The sequence below is a fragment of the Sminthopsis crassicaudata genome, chromosome 5 (assembly GCF_048593235.1).
Source record: "Sminthopsis crassicaudata isolate SCR6 chromosome 5, ASM4859323v1, whole genome shotgun sequence".
Classification (NCBI taxonomy): domain Eukaryota; kingdom Metazoa; phylum Chordata; class Mammalia; order Dasyuromorphia; family Dasyuridae; genus Sminthopsis; species Sminthopsis crassicaudata.
This window is the reverse complement of record NC_133621.1, coordinates 27580917-27602253: the sequence shown is the minus strand read 5'-3', so window position 1 is coordinate 27602253 and position 21337 is coordinate 27580917. Positions and strand designations below refer to the sequence as shown.

At 46.9% G+C, this 21337-nt stretch overlaps 1 protein-coding gene across 2 annotated transcripts in view; it reads left to right on the top strand.

Annotated features, from left to right (window-relative positions):
- Positions 1-21337, top strand: part of UBE2E2 (ubiquitin conjugating enzyme E2 E2) — a 330506-nt gene that overhangs the window by 253456 nt on the left and 55713 nt on the right. For both annotated transcript variants that reach the window (XM_074268871.1, XM_074268872.1), the window contains exon 4: positions 10219-10351. In XM_074268871.1, coding sequence (XP_074124972.1) covers positions 10219-10351 — 133 coding nt within the window. The remainder of the gene's footprint in view (positions 1-10218; positions 10352-21337) is intronic.

The window sequence follows — 21337 nt, the reverse complement described above, 5'->3', positions numbered from 1 at the left end:
TATTGATCAAAAAATACCAAACTCCCATGGAGTGCACACATCACCTTTTAGTGAATGTAGGGAGAATTTGGAGATGGTCCATAAAAGAGCAACAAGATTCATTAAAACGGATAGAAAGCCGCATCTGAGCCTGGAGTCAGGAAGACCTGCATTCAAATTCAGCCTTGGGTACTTAGTAGCACCTGTGTGTGATCCTGGTCAAGTCACTTAGCTTCTGTTTATTTCCGGCTCCTCAGATGTAAAATGGGGAGAATACCAGTACCTACCTTGCAGCATTGTTGTGAGAAGCGGGTAAATAATATCTGTAAAGAGATCAGCAATGTGCCTGCCATTTGGTAGGTGACATAATATGCTTATTCCCATCTCCTTTTTTAAAGTTTAATCAAAGAAAGATAGCTAAAGTCAATTATGTTCAAATATCTAAAAATCATGATGCAAAAAGGCACCAATAAGCTGTTTTCTGTTCACCCAGAGGATGCAACTAGATAGAGGCAAAGAAATTTAAATTAGGTGTGAGGCAAAGCTTCTTGGTGATGCAAGTGATTCCATATTGAGAGATTGTTTGGGAAGATTCCCTGATGTGTTTAACGATGGACCAATAATTGTTGCACATTGTCATGTCGCATGTGTTGTGTCGGGAAGGATGGGCAGAAGGGGACCCTCTGGGTGGTAGTCACCGAGCATGTGCAGGACACTCTGGTTACGGAACATGGGAGTTTCCGAGAGCTGCATTCAATACTGGGACGCATATAGCATCTGTAATTTCTCAGTCTCTTCATACTGGAGTAGCCAAATATTGGGGCCTTTCCTCGGGCACTTAGAAGGCCAGTGGTTTGCCCGGAGTCGCCCAGATAATACCCGTCAGGGATTGGATTTGAACTCAGGTCTTCCAACTCTTATCCCAGCGCTTTATCCATCAAGCTGTACCACTGTTGAGTGCAGCTCAATAGGCTGTTCATTTCTAAGTCCCATATTATAATTATAAGTTGTTTAAGGACTTCGTGCTATGAAGCACATAGGCAATAACTAAGTCCTTGAATAGAATTCTAAGGGATAGCTCAGGCGAGGAATTATTTTAGCCACATCCACAAAGCTAAGAACTTAACTACCTGAACTGCACAAAGGAGACTTCAGATTCTCGGAATACTCTCTCTGTCTAGCCTTTAGCGTCATTGGATCCGGGACTAAGGTCATTTAGGCCAATCCCCTTGTTTTAGCCATGGCTGTAAGCTCCTTGAGGGCCGGAGCTGTGGTTCGCGCAGTGGTGGAAGGTAAGAGGCCCCTGGTAAGCGTCTGCAGAATTGAGTTTCTTAGAAGACCCTGAATCGCAGCAAATACTGTGACTGGCGGGAGTTGGGGATCAGGCCTTGGGGCCTTTGACTCCAAGACTCGGAGCCCTGTGCAGGGATGGTGCCCCATTTCAGTGCTGCTGATCTCAATAAGGTTGGTTTTTGAAACTCGCGTGGAATCGGGAGGGAAGCCCTTTCCAGATTTTGAAGTGCCCTAAAAAAGTCCGTTATTCTCATTGTTCATCGCATTTACTTCCCCTACACCACGTTGTCGTTCCACTGGCAGAGCTGTGGGACTCCAGGGGGCCTGGGATGACTTCCCTCCCCTCTCCCATCTTCCTTTATCTTTTCGGAGTCCCCTCCCGGCTCTTCCCCCTCCCCCACTCTGCTCCGGCTCCCCTCGGTCCCAGCGATTGTTTCCCTTTCTAAAAAGAGCACAATTAGCCTTTTTGAAGCTCGGTGCAGACACAATTAAAGTCCGGGATGGCTCGGGATTGGTCTTTCCAAGGCTGCGAAGGTGTTTTTAATTATTCATCCCTTGGTTTGTTTCTTCAAGCAGTCTCAGCTGTGCTTTAATATTCAGAGGTTAATGCAGATTGAGAACTGGCTAAATTCAATTCCTTTGGCCGCCAGGACCTGCCGCGCCCGGCCCAGGCGGTGAGGACGCTCCTGGGCCGGCTCGCTGGGGCCCCAAAGGCTGCTTTGTACGATAGCCGCTAGGAACAGAGCCTACAAATTGCTGGTTCCGAACTCGTGGCCTCCTGTAAAATCGCTGTTTGTTTTGCTTGCGAAGAGAGGGGGCAGCGCGCAAATCTGAAAGGCCAGAGCAGCCGGTGTAGAAAATTGATGTGGGGAGCGTGACTAATGGAGCGAGGCCCTGCTCCGCGCCGACTGGGGGCTGGGAAGCCTCTCGGAGGCCGACGGGAGCTCCCCGAAGGCCCGGTCAGTGGGCGGCCAGAGGGGGAGGGGGAATCACGGGGGTCCGCCCCGCACGGGCCTAGAGAGGCCAGGATGGCAGAGTGGGCCGCGCCCTTCCCTCCCTCCCTCCCCCGCACTGGCCCCAGGAGCACGGGCCCACTTAGCAGCAGCTGCCCGTGCTGGTGGGCAATAACCCGCCCTCGGCCTGCTCCTCCTGCTGCACCCGATGACTCCCGCCCCGGCCCACTCTGCCCCGGCCCACCCTCGCTCTCTTCCCCTTTCCCCTTAGGGGGATCGAGTAAGTGGTGAGTGCAGACCAGTCTTAGTGAGTTATAATACTTGTATCTGCACATGGGTGTGGGTCATTTATTAAGTACCGTCCTGTCCGGCCCTGTCCTCACGGCCCAGACTCCTCCGGGTGTTCTCCCGTTCTCCCGTCTCTCTCAGCCCGATTCAGTCTCCCCACGGTGGCCAAAGTGACCTCCCTAAAGGGCCACTGGGAATGTCACTCCCCCGTGCAACCAAACCCACATGTTACCTGGTGTTCAGCTTTATCTGATCTGTTTCGATGCTCACTTGGGGGTTGGCTTGATGCGTCCTCTGAGCATAGCGGGCTAGCGACAGAGTAGTTCAAGAAGACGAGGCCGAGACAGTTTAATTTTGCATATGGCAGATACCAACACATTTCATCCACCTAAGCCGAAGCTCTTCCAAGGGCTCCTCAGTCTGTCCTTTGCCCAGCTGCCAAGGTTTCTTAATGCTCCATTCTGACGCTCTCAAAACACCCAGAATCAACTGAGCCCCAGGTGGGCCCGTCAGAGCTTTTCCTCTAAGTGTATAGGACGCCCTTTCAGGGCCATTTAGCTCCTTTCTCCCAAACATAGAGATTTATAAGACAATATTTGTTATATGGAAAGCATAGCTTTAATGCTATAGCCTCTCTCCAGTGCAAACTTCCGTGGCTCCCTATCACCTCTAAAATCCTCAGTGGGGCTCTTAAATCCTTAAGGTTCCATCTCTCCCTTTCTCTTCTCTTCCCTCTCCAGATCCACATCACACTCTATTATCCTCCGCACTGGCCTCCCTGGTATTCCGGAAACACTATTCCCATCTCCGCTCCTGTGGCTTTTCATTGACGGTTCCCATGGTTAGAATGTTCCCCTTTATCTCCACATCCTGCCTTTCTTCCAGACTAGACCCAGGTCTTAACCTCCTTACCCCTAATCCTGTTAGCGCCTTCCCTCTGAGCTTCTCTTCAGTTTGCCTGTCTTACATGTACATCATTTTGTGCTTCTTCTCTCTTCTATTAGAACATCCCTTGTCAGTCACCATTAATTACCTACTATGTGCTAGGCACTGTGCTAAGCCTGCCAGCTTCTTGAGAGCAGAAAACATGTATTGTCTTGGGATCCCTGATATTTCCCACTATTCCTTACTGTTAAGTGAGTAAGGGATGCTTGTTGGAGTGGTTCCATCTCGGCTCTAGAACGATTCCATCTTTAATCTAGAAGGCCGGAGTCTGCCCTTGCACTGGAGCTGGTCTTGGGAAATAAGGAGCTTCTAAGGTGATCCGTGGAGGGTGCTGGCGGTAGGGAGACCCAGAAAATCTACCTCCCCAGCTGGCTGACTAATGCCCACGAGTCCCTAACTCCCATTCCCCAGGGAAACGTCACTTTCTTATTCAGTCATCTATTCCCTAAAACAAATGGATTTATCAGGAATCCAGGGTATGAACACAGTGATCCAGAAAATGGAAGCAGAGGTCACTCGATATTGTCCTGTGTCGTGATTTTGCTGCCAATATTACTTATTCACCTTATACTAGATGGACAGAACACTGATCCTGAAGAAGATTGGCTTTAAATGTAACCTCAATCCTTTCCATCTGTGACCCTGGGACAGTCACCTACCACTTTTGCCTCAGTTTCTCCATCTATAAAATGGGGATGACAATAGCACCGGAGTCCCAGGGTTATTGAGGAAGGGGACAACAGGAGAAAAAATTTTGCATGACCACAAAAGAATAGCCAGTTGTACATGATAGATTTATAGTTTCATGTGCAACCCTCTTTTTTAAACCACACTACTATGAAAACTCGTGTTTTAGTCCACGAATCACTAATCGATAAATAAATAAATGACACCGTGCTTGGTACCACTGTATGTATGGTAGCTGTTATTTAAATCTCCCTGTGACCCTGTGACTCTCTTTGGCTCATTTTTCACAGCTGTAAGAAAAAACTGGGGATTATGACAGCACCCCTCCCCTGTGTGAGGATCCAGGATTACCATATGTAAAGCTCTTTGCAGACCTTAGAGAGCCTGTGAATGGGAACCATCACTCCGCCGTGGGCAATTACTTCTCTTTTGTGCTCCCCTTGCTGCTAGCAAAGAAAGGACCCAGCCCAAAGGTTTCCATACCCACGTGGGTCCTTTTTGTGGAGGCTTTTCTAGAAAGCCTGACGTGGGGTTTTCTGGCCGCTAATTGGGACTGGCGGGGAGCAGGGCTTGGCGTGGGAAGCCCTGGTCACCCCAGCCACCCCAGCTAGCCAGCTGTGGGGTGAGTCCCGAAACTTCCGGCTTCCTGGCCTGGTCAGTAGTCAGGGGCCTGGAGCCAGGTGACAGTTGTGGCTGCCCTTCGGGCCAGGCCATTCTGTTGTGCACTGGAGGACCTGGCCTGGGCTGGGGGCGGCCTCTTCATTGTCCGTTACAAGTGATGTGCTAAGAAAATTAACTCTCCAGGTGTGAAGGAATGGGTACCCTGCTTCAGGAAGCCGCTCTTTCCTGGCAGTCGGTTGCTACAAGGAGGCTTCTCTCTAAGTCTGTTTCATTGCCTAGTCTCCTGGACCTCCTATTTTTGAGAGAGAGAGAGAGAGAGAGAGAGAGAGAGAGAGAGAGAGAGAGAGAGAGTGCCAGAGCGCTAGCTGAGACAATTGGGGTTTAAGTGACTTACCTCAAGGTCACACAGCAAGGAAGTGTTAAATGTCTGAGATCACATTTGAACTCAGGTCCTCCTGACTTCAGGGCTGGTGCTCTATCCCCTGCACCACCTAGCTGCCTCCTAATTTAATGTATTTTACTAAGCTCGATAACAAGAGTGTAACTTGAATGGCAAGCTGAGGAATCTGGACATTATCCAGTAGCAAAGGTGGACCATTGGAGGCTTGTGGAGAAGTGGACCCCTGAGATAAAAGCTATGTTAGAGGACCAGGCCTGGTTAGAAAGTGGGGAAGGCCAGAGGCAGAAGCTTGGCAGTTTGAAAGAAGGTCTGGTAAAAATGGCTGTGGCCAGGAAGCTGTGGATCAAGTTCCACAGGAACACCAAAAAGTCCAAAACTTGTTCTTGGCCCAGGCCACCAGTCCGATGGCTCATTAGGCAAATGCAAAGGAAAAAATTTTAGTTCCTTTAAGTGTGAAAGCATTCCAAGAGATCATTTCACAAATCTGAGAGGAAGATGGAATCTTGCGGCAAAAAGAGCATCACATTCAGCAGGCCTGGCTTCGAATCCTGTCTCTGTCTCTCTATCTATGGGACTTTAAGCCAGGTACTTTTTCTCCATCTCCATTTCCTCATTTGAAAGCTGGACTTAGGTGTTCTCTCAATTCGGGTCAGTCCAGTGATTGTTAAATTCCTACTGCATGCAAGGCCTTATTTTCTTGTGGGGACCTTCAAGAGGCTCAGGGTCTCCTGAAAGAAGACAACCCAGGAACAGATAAGGAAGCACTGGGCGATTTGAGGAGAGAAGAAAGAACTGAGGAGATCAGGGAAAGGCTTTGGAGAGGAATTAGCTAAGCCGAGGGATCCTTGAAGAAAGATAATGTTCCAGGAGGAAGAAGTGAGGGAGATCTATCTGCTTTTAGGCAGGGAGGACAGCGAAGGTGAAATGAGCAGTGCCGGGGCCACTTCATAAATCAGTTTGACTTTATATCTGTATGTATTCCCCATGCTTAGCATAGGCACTGTGCTAAGCCCTGGGAAATGTATACAAATATACAGAGCAATAATGCAAGATAAACTTGCAAAGCTACATGGGAGTCAGATTGTGATGGCAGGCCAAGGCATTTGTATTTGGAGTTGGAAGCAGTGGAGACTCATGGAACATCCCTAAAAAAGGAGAGTAAAAACTTGTGTCTCCAAACATGGTGGTGTCAAGGGTGGGTTGTAAAGGGAGAGGTGGGAAGAAGGGAGAGAAGCGGGTACCCGGGAGAACGGTTGTGAAGGCAAACTATCAGACTTCTCACATCAGACTGGAAGAGTCAGAGAAAAGGGAAATTCAGGTGGATCTCTGAGGTTTCAAACTTGGAAGAATGATGATATCTTCTGAAAAACTGTGGAAGCTCCACCAAGGCAGGGTCCATGTTTTATCTAAACTTGGTATCCCCTCCAATCCCTAAGGCAGTCCTCTGTCCAAGGCGAATCAGCCATAAGTGTTGAATTCTGATCCAGAATTTAAGTAGAAATCGCTTTTTCCATTAATGTATGTAAGGAAGCAAAACAAAACAAAACCCTAAGATACAGTGATTGTGGCAGTGGGGATGGGCTTGAGATCTGAGGAGCTGAGTCTGAATTCTCCCTTTCCATTTAATTTCTGAGCAAATCCTTTCATCTCCCTGAGCCTCAGTTTCCAGATCTGTAAAAAGAGATTAGACTAGATGGTCCTCCCACCACTTACTGTTAGTGAAACTTTCTGGAAGGAGTTCTGTAGAGGAGGATATTACTTTTATTCTTTAAGATCATTTCCCAGACCCCGCTTGAATCTGGTCTATAAAACAGATCATTTCGGCCCCACCAAGGCAGTTCAGAGTCCCATCGGCTGTTGAGATCTCCTGGGAGCTTATGTTTGATTCGGTTTTGTCAGTAAGACTGAATCCAAATCCGGTGCTTGTGCCTGGGCCCACCCCCACCCCCTGCCCAGCCCGGCTCCCGTGCAATGTTCTGACATTTCCTCTGCTCTCAGTCCCCAGCTTCTCTCGGGGCTCCAGCTTCCAGGCACTTTCCCTGAATACTTTCCTGCATTTGGCTTTTCTTGGCTTCTATTCATGGGTGTTCTTTGGCCTTTCCAAAAAATAAGTGTGTTAGGAAGGGTTTCCTCGGGAATGGAAGAGACCTTGAGGATGTCCTTGCCCTTCTGTGACTTCACTGGCCCAGGGACTGGGCAGGTGACAGGAGTCACAGCCTCTGTGCCCACGGGCAAAGTGATGCAATCATCTCAGAAGGGAACAACGGTGAGAGGGGAGAGAGTGCAGAGAGTGCTTGGCTACTTGAAGAGTTGGCTCCCTTGGGAGGCTGCCCCCTTCTTTCTCAGGTCCCTCTGGAGCCAGGGATCCTTTTCTGAAAACTGCTTCCCTTCTGAACGTTCCTCTCGCTCTTCCCTTAATTCTGCTCCATCTCTCACTGCTCCCTCCATCCTGTGCCCTCAGTAAGGACATTTGCCTGAAGCTCCCATCTGATCCTGCCACTGCCCACTCAGGGAAGGCCGGGGCTCCCCGTGGCTCCTGGGAGGAAATCTAAACTGCTCTTCAGCTTGTAAAGACCCTCACAACCCGGTTGGGAAGTGGATAAAACTTTGCTGACTGGGAAAATTGTTGAGGGCCAAAGGATATGAAGGAGTCATTCTAAAGACTTTCAGATTATTAATGGCCAGATCCAGGTCCTGCCCCCTTATTGTTGAGTGGAACATAAAAGATTGCTCAAAGTCACAAATAGTCATGGAAATACAGAATGCAACAGCTTTGAGCATATCCAGGCAACAGGTCAAAGGACCAAAGGCAGAAGCAGCAGCACAAGCACCCGATAGAGCCGTGGAGGAGCGCTGAATTGATCCCACTGTTCTAGAAACCAGTTTGGAATGGGGCACTCCCCCCCAAACCCTCAGAGACCCGGGGCCTCGTCCAGGCCTGAGAGGCTCAGTATTTTGTGACTTTGATGGGCCCATCATCCCCTGTGATTACCGACCGCGGTGCCGGCCCGGGAGCAGAGCCCGGGACGGTCACAGGCAGTCCTCTGGCAGGAACTGGGAAGGAGGCCTTGCTGTTTTTGTGGAGTACTCGCTATGCTGCAATATGAGTTTGAGAAAAATAGATATTTCTCCATTTATCCTGAGGAAATTTTCTTACCATAAGGCTATAATTTACCCACTACGAACTCTTCTCGCTGATAAACTTATCTATTCATATCAAGGCTAATTATAGTTCAGGGTGGCACCCAAGTGTGTGAGTCAGTGAATGAGTGAGCGAGCTGTGAGACAACAAGCTGCCTTTGTGGCCGGAGCTGCGACCCGAGCGCAGAGAGGCTGCTGCTTCTGTTCCTGCAAGGGTGGGGGACGGGGACGGGGCGGAGGGGGGAAGGGGGCGGGACGGGCGACCTAAGGGACCACCACTTTCCCAGGCGTTCACTTAGGAATTGCGTATTGAGGTTTTTTCTTACTTTCTCAAGGTTCCTTGGTGCCTTTTGTTATCTACCTTGTGGTTTGTGGTTTGTTGTTTCCAGTTATGTGACTCCATTTTGGGTTCTCTGGCAGAGACACTGGAGGAGTCAGCTATTTATTTCTCCAGCCCATTTTACAGATGGGCAAGCTAAGGTGAAGTGGGTTAAGTGACTTACCCAGGGTCACACAGCCAAGACACCTCTGTCTCCTTGATGCCCAGGGCCATGAGATTCTGCCTTGGAACAGACAAACAGTGAAACATGGCAAACTAATAGCTAGTCCCACCTGCCTGCATTGGAACAGAGGCTCTCCGTTCTCCCACCTGGGAGTAAATGGGCTTCAGCCCCTGCTCTGTTGGCCAACATTGTTGGGCAGTTAGTCCGAGCTCAGCCACCCTTTTGTGCTCAGAGCGGAAGCTCCTTGAGGGATGGGACTCTCTTGCTTGTATTTGGCATCTGCCGCAGAATAAGCACTTGATGCCTTATCCATAATAATTTCAAAATGTGGCAGAATAGAAGGAAGCCTTCACTGGCTGATATTTCTTTCCCATCTCTGCAGCAGATGGCAAGTAGTCTCCTTAAGAGCAAAGATTTTTTTTTAAATCCCTCTATCCCCACAATTTTGCCATCTTAGATGCTGCAGAGGCGTGTGCTGAATTGAATAAAGTTTTTCTTCAGTTCCCGTCTGAATCTCACCTTCAGGGTTTTTTAATTGTGTCGTGGAGTAAAGTCTGTCTATTGGTAGAACTTGGGGTCTGATGCTGGCAGTGTGACTGGGGACAAATTAATTTAGAAGTTCCCCATCTGTAAAATGGGGATAATCACAACCTAGTCTCCCAATAGTGTCCTGAGGCTCGAATGAAATGATAATGTTGGTAAAGTGTTCAATGCCAGGGAAATGTCAGCTGTCATTATTGTTACTGTTTTCCCCAAAGACTGAGAATCCCTTAGGCCCTTTTGCCCAAATTTCCCTCACTCTCATGAGTTCTTTTGCAACACAATATTTCTGAGAAAGCCGCTGTTGTACAGATTGTGGCCAGAAGGTCCCTGTTATGGGAAAGTCCAATTTTCGAACACTTTATGCCTCAAACATTTATTTGTTGATGGCTCCTGAGCAGTGTTACAGATTGTGGTGTGGACTGCGGTCCAGCCTCTAGCATTCTACTTAGCCTGTCCCTAGAATGCCAGAGCTTTCTGATAGAATTAGTCTGAGTTCTTGGTTCTAAGGTCCAGGGGCTCTGCAAGGAGATGCAGGAAGGAGAAAGGGAACTAAAATTTTCTCTTCTTTTTCTTACCAGTTCAGCTCATCCTCGGCAGTTTTTGAAATAGGCAGTATTTGTGTCTAGCATCCTCTTACCACAAAATCTTCTTGGTTTTCTTTTCCTATCAGTAATGACGTTTAAAGCATCCCCAGTGGTGGCTGGTGGTGTATTAGCATCTGGCTTGCACTGGGTAATTAACCTGGTCTGCTTTGTTATCAATGTTAATGGACTTGTCTAATTCATTATTGTGATAAAAACCAATAGGATGCACTCTAGATCATGATTGGTTTCTAAGCATGTCTCATGTCCATTTCTCATTGCAGTGCTGGACCCAAGGGAGACAACATTTATGAATGGCGGTCAACCATCTTGGGCCCCCCTGGATCTGTCTATGAAGGAGGCGTTTTCTTTCTTGACATTACCTTCTCACCAGACTACCCGTTTAAGCCACCTAAGGTCAGTATGATTCTCTTAAGTGATCAGCATTGTTATAAATAAACCTCATTAGAAGTGAGCACCCCCTCACCCCCGAAGAATTTCCCAGAGGTGTAAAAGTAATGATGGCGTCTGTTTGCTCTGTCCCCGATGCTCCTATTCCTCTTTCTTCCTGTAAAACTCCCTTACATTTAGAGCTATCCAAAAGGGGAGTGGGTTGCCCTCCTGGGAGAGAAGCTGAAGATCTACTTGGAGAATATGGTGGAAGCTCTAGAAGTCAGGTCTCTTTTGACTTGATGCTGTCTGAGGCGCTGACTCTGACAACCTAAAGACAGACAAGGACTCCCTGGAGAGAGTCGTAGACTCCAGGACCAGGCCTGGCCGGCTGGGAATCTGAGTGGGGCTGGGGGCCAGGAGCCGGGCGGAGAGCATGGCCAGATTAGGGTGAGGGAGCTAGGGGAGTTCTGGATTGATGGGTGCCTGTGTTTATTACGTGTTTCATGGAGTTCCGCAGGAGGCATGGAGATTGTCTGGTTGAAGGGAATATGACCTACAGCTTGCATAGAGCCATTAAGAAATCCATATCAAGCTTTCTGGGGCATGAAATCCCTAAATCATGAGTGTCTCACCTTAGTTTGGTCATCCCTCTGCAAAAACTGGGTCAGCCAAGCGGCCCTCCATTACCTGGGCCCTGACTGTGGGGCATGGGTCCTTCCTGGCTGAAGCTCCGACCTTTGTACCTTTGTACCTGAAGCTTACCTTTGTACTTTTGTGGCACTTCCATAACAGACTGTGTGGAGCCCTGGAAAGGGCCCTGGAGGCAGAGGGCCTAGCTCTGAATTCTACTTCCTCTGGGATCCCAAGCCCATTATGGCCTCCACTTCTTCATTATGAAAGGGTTAGAATTGGTGAACTCTGTGATCCCTTTCTGTGAGGTCTCTGATGCTCTGAAGCTGTCCCATCTCTAAATTCTAGCTCTGCCATATGATGAATTAAAAACCCCAAGAGAAACAATTTCTGCTCAGACTTTCTCCATAATCCATTTATTCATTGGCTAGCTAATAATCAATAAATTGGTGGCCGTCTGGTTCTCTTGATAACCAAAGCCTGACAGTTTTAAATGATTCTTAACCAGGAATTCCCTTGATAACTGAAAATCAAGCCCGATGGGTTGACATTAGAATGAGAAGGGGGCTCGCTCCTAGCTCTAGCTCTCCTGATCTGAGACTTAGCTGCGTCCAACACTTTGGACAGGGAAAGCCATATCCATTCAGCCTCTCCGCTTGGCTTTTTCCATCATGAGCTGAACTCTGATGGGGGACTATAAGGACAGGGGCTCATTTCCAGGGGTAAGGACTCTCCTTGACTGGTTTCTGTTTGCATTCTAAACAGAAGTCTCCTAGTTGGGCAGGATCCTGCCAAAGATCTCCAGGATCACGGTCCCCAAGAGTTAGGGCTAATCTCAATTGATCACATCCTTCAGAAGAGGCCGACCTTCTACCAGAGCTGGAACTCCCTTGAAGAAACTGAGGAGGAAAATCTGGATGCCAATTTAATAATTGATCGCAAATAAAGGAAAATAATTTCTCTCAGCCACTTTTTGTGTGATTTGGGTAATCATCCTCCCTATATTGAATTTCTGTATCTGGATTAGATGAAATTAGAGTAGGAATTTGATGGCTGCTAAGATGCCTCCAGCTCTCTAGTTATTTCATTGATAACCACTGAGGTGCCTCCCTCCCTTGGTCTATTTCATCAAAATATCTCCATATGAGGGTGCTTTGGCAAGTCCTACAAACCACCTGCACTCTCATTGACCCTGTTAAAAAAAAATGATTATTTCTGGGCATCTTCTTCACCCAATTCCTTCTTCGGCTTTGATTTATTTTGTGCTGTTGAGGGAAATGAAATTTTTCTGAAGTAAAAAGTGTGGTAAGAAATAGGAAGAAGAAAAGAATAACATGTGATTTCCTTTGACGAGAAATTCTGATTCCATCTGAGTGTCAGGGCCTCTCATCTTTGTACAGAGCCTGGGAGCGGGACCTCCTTCTTAGCCAAGCTAACAGCAGTAGTGGCAACGTCATGGCGGCAGTGTGCAGTTCCCTCAAGCTCTACTTGGTACATTTTTAAGGCAGTAAGCAGTTTTCTCTTTTTTTTGGTGACAAAAAAACCTTTGCTAGCATGACCGGCACCTCCTTTTGGGTTGGGTTCAGCTGTAGCATTCTGCTGGAACTTTAGGGATGTTGACACCATACTTTGGAAAGTGCCTGTTAGTAGAGGGAATGCAAAGCTGAGAAGAAGAAGAAAAGGGCAGCAGGCTGGAAGGATGGAGCAACAGGTTCAACTTGAAATTAAATAGAAAAGAACCTATTTCATTTAGGATAAAAACAACAACAACTTCACAAGTACAGGATAGAAAGACCTGTCTTAACAGCAAGTAACATGAAAAAGACCTGGGGCTGTTAGTTGACTACAAGTTCAAGATGAGCCAAAAGTATGATACGGCGGCCAAAAACAACTCACGTAATCCTAGGTTGCAGTAATAGAAAAATTGTCTGGACCATAAGCAGTAATAATTCTAATGTGAGCGAGCAATGTGGGTCCAGCCACATCAAGAGACCGTGTCAAGACCAGAGCATCACATTTGAAAAGGATGTTGACAAGCTGGAGGACAACCCTAGGGCTAGAAATCAGGCCATGTGATGCAGGGTTTGAAGCAGCCGTGGCTCTGATTGGGGGACCAGGAGGAGAGCCAGGACAACTTGCCCCAATTCTTTTGGGGGATTTCACTCAGAGAAGGATTTAACTGATTCCTTGAAGCTCCAGAAGGCATTTCTGAGGACTACTGCTGAAAGTTCTAGGGGAGTAGTGGACAGGTTACCGTAAGAAAGAACTTAACAGTCCGAAGTGTCAAAAACAGAATAGGTCAACCTGTGGGGAAGCAAGTTCCTCATTACTAGAAATATTTAAGGAGATAATTGGATGACTTCCTGTCAGAGATGCTATAGAAAGGAACTCTGAATTGAGCAGGAAGCCAACTTCTAAGATCCTCTCTAATGAGAATTACACTCTATTAAAAATAAATAAATAAAAGGAATTTGGGAAAATAGAATTATGCTAAATGTAATCAGCTCTCTATTTAAAGGAAACCTTGGTAATTTTTTTAAGTCGGTGATCATTTCTCTAATTATCACTTGGAGCGTACAAATGAAAGCAAAAGATAGCTCTCAAGCATCTCATAGTCTAATGGGGAAAGGAACCTGCAAACCCTACCTACAGACAAGGGAGACACAGAGAGACAGATGCAGGGAAGGAGAGAGAATAAAGTGGAAATAACAGACGGAAGCCCTTGGGATTGAAGGTATGGGAAAAGGTTTCTGCAGAAGGTGGGATTTTAACTGGGATTTGAAGGAAACCAAATAGCCATAGATGAGGAGGGAAAAAATTCCATGTATGGCCAGCCAGGGAACATACCAGGGAACACGCCAGGAGTCAGGAGAGCCAGCATTCGAATGCCAAACAAGATTTTATAGTTGATCCTGGAGATAAGAAGTGGGTGGAATTTACTGGGGGGCAGCGACGACATGGCAGATGGATACTTTAGGATGCTTAATTTGACAGCTAAGTGAAGGAATAAGGAGAGACTTGTATCAGAGCAGTATAAGGTATTTTTATTATTATGTGATATAATCATGTATGATTACATATATGTATTAAAATGTGTCATATAATCAATTTATTAAATCTTCCAGCCTGGTTTTACAATTTTTAATTGTTATAGGTCTTTCATAATAGTAGATTTGCCACCCTCCCCCAGCTGCCAAATTGTTAATGCTGGAGCATGGATCTGCCCATGTTCCTCTCCTAAAATGGAGGCTTCTTCAAACCCAGCATCATGTGGCCTGATTTCCAGCCCTTTGACCTCGGGTTGTCCTCCAGCTTGTCAACATCCTTTTCAAATGTGATGCTCCGGTCTTGACACAGTCTCTTGATGTGGCTGGACCCGCATTGCTCACATTAGGGTTATTACTGCTTATGGTCCAGACAATTTTTCTATTACTGCAACCTAGGATTACATCATTGAGGCTCTCTATTGCCTGGAACGATGAGCAGACTCATCCATTTGACATTTAGGACCCTTACAATCCACCATTTCTACTTCCAGAGCATCTCTTCATGCTTACCCTTCTCTCCTTTGTTGCTCTGCCATCCTTCATCGGGCGCCTCCCCCCACACCTAGACCTCTGCAGTAGCCACTGGGGACCCTCCCCATTTTTCTCCACCAACCAGTCACCTGTTAAATTGATCTTACTCAAGGGTGGGCTTGACCTATTACTTTCCCTGCTCAGTAAGTGCCAGTAATTTCCTATCGATAGAAAATCCTATTTACCTTTCAAAGCCTCCCTTCACTGGGCTCTCTCTTTCTACCCCTGTAACTTATTCCCTTCTACATACTCTGCAAGCCAATGACATTGGCTTCTCAAACTCCCACCTATAATCATTGTCACCGGCTTTCCCCAACAACAGATGCTCTCCTTCCTCCTTTCTGTCTCTCTGGCTTTTCTGATAAATTCCCATTTTCTCCAAAATGCCCGTCCCAGCTGTCTTCTCTCTGAACACCCCCCCCTTATCCTCTCTAGGTCTCATTTGTACAGAGTTGCTTTTGCACATGGTCTCACTGAACTGTGAGCCCTTAAAAGCAGAGGATGTTTTTTCTGTTTGTGGGATTATTTGTGGGGCGGCAGGTATTTGGGGCCTTTCTTTGTTTCACCAACACTTAGCACAAGGCCTGGAGCATACTAATGCATGATTGTGGATAACTTCAGAGGGCACTTTTTAAACTATGACATGTTGATTCCATCAGTATTTTGTTTGAAGTAACATCCTTGGTCAAGAAAAATTCTCCAGTTATAACATGGGATATAAGCTTCTTGAGGGCAGGGGCTATTTCATTTTATGCCCAATACTTTGTCTGAAACATACTGGTACTTTAATACATTTATGTTTAATGAAAGCATGAATAAATGATTAAATAAGTCAGAGAATGAATGGATGAATGAATGAATAACATTGTTGCCATGGAGAAAATTATGTCATAAGAGGTCTCTGGGAACAATTACTCCTCATTTCCTTAAATATAGTTGGTCTTTGACCGCATCCATTCAAGGACAAGCCGTCTGGTAGAGAGTAACAATTAGGAATTGCCATTTTCATAATCTCATTGCTGCACTGGCAAACTAACTTTACTCAGGCCTGATTCCATGTGAAAATAATGTAATCTAATGGTAAAGTGAATAATATCTCATTACCATGTTAACTTGGGGCATGGAAAAAACCCTGCAATGAAATAATATAACGAGCAGACCTTAGTATCCAATTGGCTTCTTCAAAAATATTCAGAATACTCTGAAACCTTGCTGAAATGTTAGCCGGGGGTTCCCTTGTTGTGTCCCCAAGTCTCTAATGAGATTCATTTTAAATATTCAATCCCGTTAAGATAATAGAGTCCATCACTTTTTACTGCAGACATACTTTGTGGTGACATACTCTTTCCCCACTCTCCCATTCCCTAGCTCAGAGTCGGCCGCCAGCACTTGTAATGTGAATTTTTGTGGTCCTCAGTGGGAGCTGCAGGCAAACAGGAGAAGAGACAGCGGGAAGAATCCCAGTCACTGTTTTTTTTTATTTTATTGTATCCCAGGTAACCTGTGCGGGGAGTTCACAGGCAAGCATGCTCTAGCAAGGTTCAGATCTATCACAGGAAAGCAGTGTTTTTCTTTCCTCATGTCAGGGCAGTATCTGCTGGTGGAAAAATGCCGAAAAAGAATGTGTAACACCTGGGAGGAAAACTGAGCCTCCGAGTGCTAGAAAAAGCAGTCGGTCCACAGAGAGACATCTGTCTTTCTTTCAAAAAGCAGCCTTTTGGGTTACTATGAGTTCATCTTTCAATAGTTTTCACCTGATCCATTTTTTCTCATCCCTTGGGCAACCCATGTTGTTTCCTCTGCTTGATTCCGAGATCCCTTCACCTTGCTCTTCATCTATTTTTTAACCTTTTTTCCATGAGATGCGTAATTCGGCTGTAGAGGTCACTTACTAATGAAACATCAGTCAGCAGAAAGGTCTTGCCCACACTTCCAGATGCTGCATTTGTATTCTTGGATTAGCTTCCAGATACATCTTTGGTCAAAGCATTTGATGGGGTCGGTTATTGAGAAGCGAGATACCTGGGCTGTAATCAGAGAAAAGTGTGATCATCCCTCACTCCCCGATTATGTCAGGGGAAAGGAAGAGTGGCCACTGGAGAGAAATCCTGCCAGGATGGATGCAGTCTCAGGGTCCATCTGCAGCTCTGCAGGAGAAGGTGATGGGGCTTAGAAAGAGCAGCCGTGGGCATGGGGCGGCCAGGCCCTCATCTTGTTGCTGACTGGCATATGCACCAGGGCCCGCACTTCCTCTTGCTTGACTTCACAGAGCTCGGGCGGTCGCCTATCCCCAACCCAGGCTGAGGCCCAGGGAAGCTCCAGCACTTGCCAAGATCATCCAGAGAGTCAGCGACAGGGACAGAGCCCAAATGCCAATGTGAGACCTTGGACTTTCCAGACACAGCTCCTTTGCCTTTGCCCTGGGCAGAACAATCGCATGATAAACTCCCAGAACTCTGTGGTCCTTTCAGATTCTGTGGATTTAAACTCTAAGTCTTAAATCACCTTGTCAGGGAAAAGTTCCTCTGCTTTCCCCTCTTCTTCTTTCTTTTGGTAACATTCAACAAGGACTAGTGGCTAGGGAGCTACTCTTGTGTGCAGGTGCTATGGGACCCCAGGGTGAAGTTGTTAGGCAAATTAAGCCCTAATAGTTGGGGAGCATTGGCTGGGAGATTTTCCTCTCAGGTATTCCTTGCAGCAATGAAGTCACAGTTAAAAAAATTCTTAGACCCTTCTGAAGTCATGAATTTTGGTTTGTAAATATTTTTCCTAGTGGGTCAGAAATATTTCATGTCAACTGCTTCTCTATCAGATTTGTGGTGTTTTATTTAACTTGTACGAGTGAATACAATACAGTTCACTTGAAAGAGCCAAAGAATCCCATCCTCCAGTAAGCACTTGATCTCCTTGGCAAAGAGAAAGACGAGGGGGCCGGATTTAGGGAGGGTGCCCCTCCACGCTGGCAGAGCCCGAGTCCTAAATTTGGAAGCGCCCCACCCCGGTGAAATCCCACGTCCAAACAAAAACAAGGGAAGGAGGATGTGGAATGTTGCCTCAGAACAGAGCAGAAAGCAGCTCTAAGAGAAGCTGGCAGGAGACCAGCTAAGGATTCTCCTGGAATCACTGTGGGTGAAGCTGGAAGTTCAACAAGTAGATTTAAAGCAGAGCAGTTCTGCAATGATTGGGTAGAAATCCATTCTTATCAGAGGTTATGGTGTAACTGACATTGGGACTTCCCCGCTGATAACCCCAGAAGGATGTCTGGAGGAGCAAATGAATCTGATTTAACATATGTTATTGCCTTCTTTGAAATGACAAAAGCTTGTTTCAGAAAATCTTGGGGTGTATAAAGTGATGCAAAATGAAGAGCAGAACCAGGAGAACAGTTTGGGGAGGGGGGGCAGCTTTGAAAGGCTTAAGAATTCTGATCAAGGCTCGGGTGCCGTGTGTTTGGGTCCCGTTCACTGTGAGGATTCGCGTGCCGGGGTTCGATTAACTGTTTCAGAGCGTCTTTCATCTCTGTGTTTTCATGGGAGACCAGGAGGTCCGCGGTAGTGATGTCAAGGTAAAGAGGGCGTGCCAGAGGAGAGCAGAGTCAGGTTCCTAAGAATGTAGCCGGGCAATCTAGGAAGCGACTTGGGGAAGCGATCCTACTTTTATTTTCTAAAGCGAGAGGTGCAGAATGGGGATTACCCCCATGTAGTTCTCTTTTTGTGTTCTGCCGTGAGTTGGAAGATGTTTTTAGAAAGCCAGTCTCTCAGTGACGCCATTATGAGTCATAGACTGCCCTTACTGCGGGGGAGAGAGAAGAGAGCTGACACCGAGGAAGTCTGGGGAGTGGATGGAGAGTGAGCTCCTCGCTGAGGGCTCTGCAGGTGCCCCAAAGGGGATTGGAGATGGCCCCGGCGCTCCCAGAGTTAAGGGAGGGACGGGCAGCTACCCACAGAAACAACCTCTCTGAACCGTCCCTGGCACATGTGCTAGAAACAGCAGCTCATGGCTGCCTGGGACACCTCTCCCGCACTGACACCAGAGGTTTAATTACCTTCTTGGATGGCTTGGAAGAGCAGGGGAAGGTATGGGATGTCGGCCCAGGGAAGGAAGCAGCACAATGGAGCCCAAAGAGGCATTTGCTCCATGGGGTGTCTGTTTTAGGGGAGCCCTGGGCCTGTTAGGGACATATCTCCAGACCTTACTCTCCCTTATTCATCAATAACACCTTATTTCCCGTTAATGAGAGAAGTTCACACAGAGGTAAATACTATAGCATCTGGTTTATTTTGGCAAAAAGACTCATAAAAATGAACCACATTCTACCAATTAGTTGCTTTTCCCAGTGTCACGGTTTTTTAACCTTATTATAAAAGTTGGCAGCTTTCTGGAGTCTTATAGTTATTTATAGTTATTTGGCATGGAATCGGGTGATTCTGAGTTATCCTGATCCACCCTTCCTCAGCCGCTAGTGCTTCTCCTGCAAATTACCTTGTATTTCATTTGTTTTATATTTTGCACATACAGGCTTCCTCAGTAGGTGGGCTTTTTCACTTTTTGTCCTATACTCCTTTGCCTCAGTATGGTGAAGCTTAAGGATGTGTCAAAATAATGCTTTTAAATGCTTAAAATAAAACATAAGGGATAAAGGACACCAATTAAATTGTAATGCAGTTGTGCAATTGAAAATTAAAAACAAACAAGTTTAGGGACCCCAGGTTACGAGCCCTCCTCTCCAGAAAATGGATATTCCCTTCCTTCTTTCCTTTCCTTCCTTCCTTCCTTCCTTTCCTTCCTTTCCTTCCTTCCTTCCTTCCTTCCTTCCTAATTTCCTTCCTTCTTTCCTTCCTTTCCTTCCTTCCTTTCCTTCCTTCCTTCCTTCCTTCCCTTCTTCAATTCCTTTCTTCCTTCCTTCCTTCCTTCCTTTCCTTCCTTTCCTTCCTTCCTTTCCTTCCTTTCCTTCCTTCCTTTCCTTCCTTTCCTTCCTTCCTCCCTTCCTCCCTTCCTTCCTCCCTCCCTCCCTCCCTCCCTCCCTCCCTCCCTCCCTCCCTTCCTTCCTTCCTTCCCTCCCTCCCTCCCTCCCTCCCTCCCTCCCTTCCTTCCTTCCTTCCCTCCCTCCCTCCCTCCCTCCCTCCCTCCCTTCCTTCCTTCCTTCCTTCCTTCCTTCCTTCCTTCCTTCCTTCCTTCCTTCCTTCCTTCCTTCCTTCCTTCCTTCCTTCCTTCCTTCCTTCCTTCCTTCCTTCCTTCCTTCCTCCCTCCTTCCCTCCCTCCCTCCCTCCCTCTGTATTCAGGTGCATCTGTTCTTTCTTTGGAGGCAGATAGCATTTTTTTATCACAAGTCCTTTGGGATTATCTCATATCTTTGTATTGCTGACAATAACTAAGTTGTTCATCATCCAGAATATAATGTTCTCCTGGTTCTGCTCTCTTCACTCTGTATCAGTTCATGTTAAATCTTCCTAGTGTTTTCTGAAATCATCCTGCGTGTCATTTCTTACAGACAGTAATGAAAATGGATGCTCTTTTAGGATGAGGACTTGGGCCTCTGTGACCCTGACATCTGCCACCGTGCCTAGAACAGTTGGTACCTAATGCATTGGCCCTCATAGAATCTGTTGAGTGTCACAATGCTGTGACGTGAAAGTTACTCCTTAAATAAAGAGTTGCATTATGTCAACATAGTATACCACGCACAGAAGCAGATTACAGCCCATCTACCCCTACACCAAATGACTGCATCAGGACCACACGGCTAATAAGTGTCCAAAGTGGAATCTGGACCCAGATCTTCCTGGATGCATCTCCTATCGCAGTCCATCATACCACATTTCTCCACAGAACACAGATTTGAATCTGTGAATCTATGAAGACAGCCTTCCTTTCTACTATTGGAGGAGAGATTTAAAATGGCGCCCCCTGTAAGAAGTAAAAAATAAATAAACTTAAATTCATACTAAAGTGTAAATGGCTGATATCAGGCTCCTTCTGAGAGCAAGCCTTGAGGCCTGAAAGATGTGGGAAAAGAAGACAGGGGAGATCGTCTCTGTTTGTCCATTTTGCCCAGGACCCGTGATGTTTAAATAGGGGCGCATGTTGCTGCCTGATTTTTAGTTTGTTTCTCACTCATTGACACCAATAATTAATTCTGTATTGAACAGCTCACTAATGAGTTCTGGGTTTTGCCAGCCCTAAGCTAAATGAGAAAATTTTTACAAGCCTTTTCCACACTTACTAGTGTCATAAAAATCACATCTCCTAATAGCTTGGATGTAATATCCTGAATAAAAAGTCAGCTTTCAAAGCCCTGGGCAATGTTTTCCATTTTAATTAAAAAATCTTAACTGACTCACAACCTGGCTTTCTTTGCAATGAAGCACTTAATTCAAGTCCATGACCGAATTTGTGCGGGTTATTCTTTCCTCCGCCGACGCAGCTCTCCACCCCTGGCTTAGTGCAAACGCCTCCAACTTGAGAAACTCTCCCTGAAGCTCCGGGGTCTCCCGCCAACTTCCCAGCAGCCCGTCGGAGCAGAGCTTCCCCTCACCAGAGGGAGTTTGGGGCAGGTGAGCTGTGGAAGAGGCCCACTCCTCCCAGCAGCAGAGGGAGCGTGTCTGTGTGTGGCTGCCTGAGGGTCTGTGTGCCGGGGGGAGCTGCCCGTCCGTGGGCACGGACCGTCACGGATGCTGGAAGGCGGATGGCTGCATAGATGCTGGGGAGAGGGGTGTCTGTGTCTGGGTGGATGTGCCCCCAGAATCCGTCACCGCGCCTCGCCCTACTTCCACTGTCCGAACGCTGTTTCCTTTTCCGTCTC